This window comes from Otolemur garnettii, unplaced genomic scaffold (assembly GCF_000181295.1).
Source record: "Otolemur garnettii isolate 467f Iridium unplaced genomic scaffold, OtoGar3 scaffold00082, whole genome shotgun sequence".
Lineage (NCBI taxonomy): Eukaryota > Metazoa > Chordata > Mammalia > Primates > Galagidae > Otolemur > Otolemur garnettii.
In genome coordinates this window covers 6056603-6062928 of record NW_003852477.1, presented here as the reverse complement: position 1 = coordinate 6062928, position 6326 = coordinate 6056603, and the positions used below count along the sequence as shown (strand labels likewise).

The 6326-nt window shown below is 40.0% G+C and overlaps 1 protein-coding gene across 1 annotated transcript in view; it reads right to left on the bottom strand.

The window, feature by feature from the left end:
* KIF15 (kinesin family member 15) overlaps positions 1–6326 on the bottom strand; it is an 85058-nt gene that overhangs the window by 76978 nt on the left and 1754 nt on the right. The window contains 3 exon segments of the mRNA XM_012808000.2: positions 952–1028; positions 3624–3807; positions 4597–4639. Of these exon segments, the coding sequence (XP_012663454.1) occupies positions 952–1028; positions 3624–3807; positions 4597–4639 (304 nt within the window).

The following is a 6326-nucleotide window of genomic DNA, read 5'->3' as shown; positions in this document are numbered from 1 at the left end:
AAAAAAAAAAAAAAAGAAAAGAAAGAAAAAAGAAAAAGAAACCAACCTCAAAACACTCCCACTGGCCAAAGCTGGAACAATACAAGCAACAAGATAATGCTAATACTGAATTATAATCCAAAGTATAAAATAAACATATAGGAGTCCATACCATATAAATAATTGAATAAGTAAGTAAATGAAAGAACAGCCAAATCTTTCACAGAATTTCAAATATATGTCAATATTCTCCTCTTTACTACCCCTCTACCTGTCAGCCAGGTGGAGCCAACCTAATCACATGAGTTCTTAAAGCCAGAGAAACTTTTCTAACTGTAGTCCGGGGAGACGTAATTAAGGAAGAGTCAGAGAGTTGTATTTTATTGGCTCTGAAGACAGAGAACTGGGGCTTTAAGCCAAGAAATTTTGGTGTTCTATAGTAGTTGGAGAAGGCAAAGAAACAGATTTACCACACAGCTTCTATAAAAAAATACAGCCCTGCCTTGGCGCCTGTGGCTCAGGTAGCTAAGGCACCAGCCACATACATCTAAGGTGGCGGGTTCAAATCCAGCCTGGTCCCGCCAAAACAACGACGGCTGCAACCAAAAACAAAATAGCTGGGCGTTGTGGCAGGCACCTGTGGTCCCAGCTACTTGGGAGGCTCAGGCAAGAGAATCGCCTAAGCCCAGGAGCTGGAGGTTGCTATGAGCTGTGACACCCACAGCACTCTACCAAGGGTAGAGGGTGACAAAGTGAGACTCTGTCTCTAAAAAAAAGAAAAGAAATGCAGCCCTGCTGACACCGATTTTAGCCCCCTGAGACTCATGTGGAACTTCTGACATACAAAATTGTAAAATAATAAATTTGTGTTGATCAAGCCACTAAGTTTGTGGTAAGTTGTTACAACAGCAATAGGAAACTAATACAAACACATTTTATCACCCCCTGGTGTAAGGACAGTGGACAACTTACTACGCAAAGATGGTACCATTATAACCACTCATGCAAGATTCCACAATGCTTTTAGCCACAGTTGAGAACACAGACTCCTACAAATGTAAGCAACAAAAATGTTAATATATCATAAAAACAAAAACGTTTTTCCTAAACTCTACAACAACAAAAATTCAGTGTTTCCATTTTTTTAATCACTTGTGATAATATGAAGATTACATCCACTAGCGAGAATGGCTAAAACATCTAAGATGACAAAACTTTAAACATAACCAAGTCCACTAGTCTCTTATACACTTATAAATTTAAGGCACACATCTAAACCTTATATAGAATTTTGTATAGCATATTGCATGCATGTATTATACTGGTATTAGCATAAAATACATAGCCCTATATGGAGTGTCCAAAGGTCACCATAAATAGAAAAATTAACAAACTCATATATTTTTTCTATTTAAATTCCAACACATAGAGAAATAGTCTATAAATATTTTATATAATTTCATAATGAAAGGTACATTTACCTACAAATTCCCATTTTCCATACGTATGTATGTATGTATGGTAACCATTGGGATATCCTAAATTTTCTTCAGTCATTTTTCTGCTAAGTTTGTACAAAAGAATCAGTATCTGGTTTTTATGTTCATTTCTACATATAAATACATAAAGTCTTATCAATAATGCAAGAACTTCTAAACCTACATCGTCCAATTCAGTAGCCGTTACCCACATGTGACTATTGAGTACCTAAAATGCTACTAGTCCAAATTGAGATGTGCCATAAGTATAAAATACGTACCAGATTTGGAAGACTGAGTATTAAGAAAATGGAAAATATTTCATTAATAATTTAACTTTATATTGATTACATGTTGAAATGATATTTTTGCTGTTTGTTTTTTATCTTTCTCTAATTTTCTCATTTTTTCTTTTTTCCCTTATTCCATGGTGATGCCTGAACCACAATGAAATGATATTTTGGATATATGGAGTTAAATAAGATATATTATTAAAATTAATGTATTATATTATTAAAATAAAATAAATGTCCTTTTTACTTTATTTTTTGAGAGAGAGTTTCTTTTTGTCACCTTCGGTAGACTGTGGTGGCGTCATAGCTCACAGCAACCTCAAGCTCTTGGGCTCAAGCAGTCTTCTTGCCTCAGCCTCCTAAGTAGTTGGCACTACAGGCACTTGCCACAGCATCAGCTATTTTTTAGAGACGGGCTCTGGGGTCTTGCTCTTGCTTAGGCTAGTCTTGAACTCCTGAGCTCAGGCAATCCAGCCACCTCACCCTCCCAAGTGCTGGAATTACAGGTGTTTATTTTTAATGTGGCTACTAAAAAATTTCAAGTTACATACGTAGCTCACTTTATATTTCCATTGGCCAGCAATGTGCCAGATAAAAAGAAAAAAGATCTAAAGATCTAAATGTCTCACCAAAAATACTCATGTATATAGGGAGAATAATAAAGATCTGTGATGTTGAATACAGTAGCCATTAGTTACATGTGGCTATTTAAATTTAAATTAATTTTAAAAAACTTAATTAAAATTAAACAAAATGTAAAAGTTAAGTGCTTCCCACATACTAACCACATTAAAAGTACTTAATAGCCATATGTGGGCCAGATGTGGTGGCTCAGTCCTGTAACCCTGACACTCTGGGAGGTGGAGGCAAGTGGATTGCTTGAGCTCAGGACTTCAAAACCAGCCAGAGCACGAGCAAGACCCCCCATCTCTACTAAAAAATAGAAAAACTAACCAGGCATAGTGGTACACCCCTATAGTCCCAGTTAGAGGATGAGGCAAGAGGATCACTCAAGTCCAAGAGTTTGAGGTTGCTATGAGCTATGATGCCACTGCATTCTAGCCAGGAACTCAAGCCAGAGTGAGACTGTCTCAAAAATAAATAAATAAGGCTCTAAACCTGTAGCTCAGCCACATACACCAGGGCTGGCAGTTTCGAACACGGCCCAGGCCTGCTAAACAACAAGGACAACTGCAACAAAAAAAATAACGAGGTATTGTGGTGGGTGCCTATAGTCCCAGCTACTTGGGAGGCTGAGGCAAGAGAATCACTTAAGCCCAAGTGTTTGAGGTTGCTGTGAGCTGTGATGCCACAGCACTCCATGGAAGGACTCTGTCTCAAAAAAATAAAATAAATATTGAAAAAAATAAAAATAGCCATATGCAGCTAGTGCATCTAAAGCACTGAATTTTTAATTTTAATTATGGTTACATGGGGCTAGCTAGAGGCTACAGTAAAGGGATAGCACCAATATGGAACATTTCCCTCATTGCAAAAAGTTCTATTATATATCACTAACTAGATATTTATTAAACCATTCTTAATTAGAAAAGTAGTTACTGACATCAGAGTAATCTTATATCCTTAAACTAGGCAATTCAACTGTACTTATCAATCATTCATGTGGCTCAGAAAAGTACATGTTCACAAACCTCCATCACTGAATGGAAAGGGAAAGTAGGACAAGCTTGTGTCATTCTGGTACACAATTAGAAGAAAGAAGAATACCATTCAATAAAATTAGACGTAAAATATTATGGAATGTTTGAGCTTCCTAATCTGAGATCTCCCAAACTTATAAGAGACCAGAAATAAAATCCTTGCAAATAACAAAGCCTTCCAAGTAAAAAGTTAAGTTTGCAGTTACCATTACCTGAGTGGTATCCATGTTTGCAACATGATCAAACGTGAAGATCTTGGGTTCAGGGTTAGAGTGCAGCCGGAGACTCACGGAAGAGAGCACAGACAAGCATAAGCTTTGCTCTCCATCAGCTGACCCAGAACCTTCTGCAAGTGGACGAATTCGCACAAAAACTTTGATGGCATCACCTTCATTGCTAAAGATAAAATCATGTAACAGTGAAGTTTATTGGAGAAAAGAAAACTGAACAAGGACATGAGTCTCATATTGCCTCTAATGTTTCTATAATGACTGTTTCTCCAACAAAGCCGAAGAATTACCCCACTTAAATTTGCCTCTTTTAAAAGACCCACTCCCTTTACTGATTTACTTCACAGTAAAGGGTTGGTAAAAGGTGATGGCACCTTCACAACTCAAAGGGAGTTCATTTCAAGGGATTCCAAAGACTGCTTGTCTCTCATTTCTGTCTTATCAGCAATTAAAAAAGTAAGTCACCGCAGGGAAAATTATGCTATTGATAGCTTGGAAAGTGAGAGGGCAGGAAAGGTCTGTGATTTTCCTGTATTTCCAGCTGGCAGAGGACCAAGGTACACTGTGACACAAGTACCCTTTACTATGTTAAATGGTTGTTTTAAGAGTACTACATCTCGGCTCAGCGCCTGTGGCTCAAGTGGCTAAGGCACCAGCCACATTCATCTAAGGTGGCGGGTTTGAATCCAGCCCAGCTCGCCAAACAACAATGACGGCTGCAACCAAAAAAAAATAGCCAGGCGTTGTGGCAGACACCTGTAGTCCCAGCTACTTGGGAGGCAGAGGTGGAAGCAGGAGACTCGCTTGAGCCCAGGAGTTGGAGGTTGCTGTGAGTTGTGATGCCACAGCACTCTACCTAGGGGAACAGCTTGAGGCTCTATCTCAAAAAAAAAAAAAAAAAAGAATACTGCATCTCTAATTCTTTGAGGTTCATCAACAAGATTTTTTTTCTTACCTGGGCTGGTTAGACTGACAATTTGTCACATTGCGTAACTCAGCTAGAAAATAAAAAAGATAAAAAGTAATGAGAACTGCAATATAGAAATGCTACTTTTCTCTAACATGCTCCTCAGTTGCTGACATGCCTGTTTCCTCAGATCTCGGAAGGCATCCCTGGGGTGCTCCAGGACCCTAGCTTTGATCATATTCTCTGCTGATGACATCTAATCTTTCAGTTTTAAATGCTAATACCTATTCATGAGTGCCTGAGCAGCTCAGGACTGTTTGCCTGAGCCTCACCCTTATATCTAATTGTCTAATTGGTATCTCCAATTGGATGTCCAGTGGGCAATGTTTCAAATTTAATGTGTCTAAACCTGAGCTCCTGATAACCCTACCCTCAAAGCCCCAAATGTGCTTCTCCACCAGTTAATGACAACTCCATCTTTCCAACTGTTTGGGCTAAAAACCTTACCATCCGCTCAGCGCCTGTGGCTCAAGTGGCTAAGGCGCCAGCCACATATACCTGAGCTGGCAGGTTCGAATACAGCCCGGGCCCGCCAAACAACAATGACAGCTGCAACCAAAAAAAGCCCTGCGTTGTGGTGGGCACCTGTGGTCCCAGCTACTTGGGAGGCAGAGGCAGGAGACTTGCTTGAGCCCAGGAGTTGGAGGTTGCTGTGAGCTGTGATGCCATGGCACTCTACCCAGGGAGACAGTTTGAGGCTCTGTCTCAAAAAATAAAAAAATAAAAATAAAGAAAGAAAACCATACCATCATCCCTGACTCCATCCTTTCTCAGTCTCCATATCCAATCTGTCTGAAAATCTTTGGTTCTACCTTCAAAATATTCCAGAATCCTACAACTTCTTGGCAAATCCATTGCCACTACCATGAAATTAAGTCACCAACCTCTCTTACTTGGATTGTTACAACAATCTCCTTATTCTCTCATTCTCTGAGCCCCATCCATACTCAACCTAGCAGACAGAATGATTCTCTTAAAAAGAGAAGTCAGAGGTCAACTTCTGGCATTACGTTATGAGGAATGTCACTGACCTGCTCCCCAGTGAAACTGGTGAAAAGAAAAGAACAATTAAAGCCTCTAGAAATGTTCTTAAATGTAAACAACAAAGAAATATCTAATCCAGAAAATCTATGAAAATTCAGTAAGAAAGGTGCTTCTGAATTATTTGAACAAAGATCACTCTCTCCCTCACAGCTCAGCAAGGTACAGATTCCACTCCAGCCTGCAGCAACCAAGAAAGAACAAAGGCATCCCTCTTCCTCTAGATCCCAACCAGAGGGTTTTCTTCCCAGGAGTAGCAGGAAGTCACAGTTTCCAATTCTGTCTCCAGCTAACTACCTGTTGCCTCAGTCAAGTGTGGTTCAGGGCTGAAGCCTCCCTTTTCCAATCAGGCCCTAATTTGTGGAACAGGGGCTCTATGTTGGATGCAGCATGCTGAGAACACTGGAATCCTAATCAACCTTGCTCCAAAGGAAAGTTGAGAAGATCCCAGGCCGTTAAACTCCCCCCATCCAGTAACAAATTCCTCAGCAACGAAAACGAGTGTGTCACTGAGAGACAAGATTGCCATTATCCCCATCCCAGCACCTAGGCTTGAAGATTTTGCTTTGGTAAGAGTCATTCCATAGGGGCAGCACCTGTGGCTCAGTGGGTAGGGTGCCAGCCCCATATCCCGGGTTTGAACCCTGCCCCCCACTAAAAGGCAACAAAAAAATAGC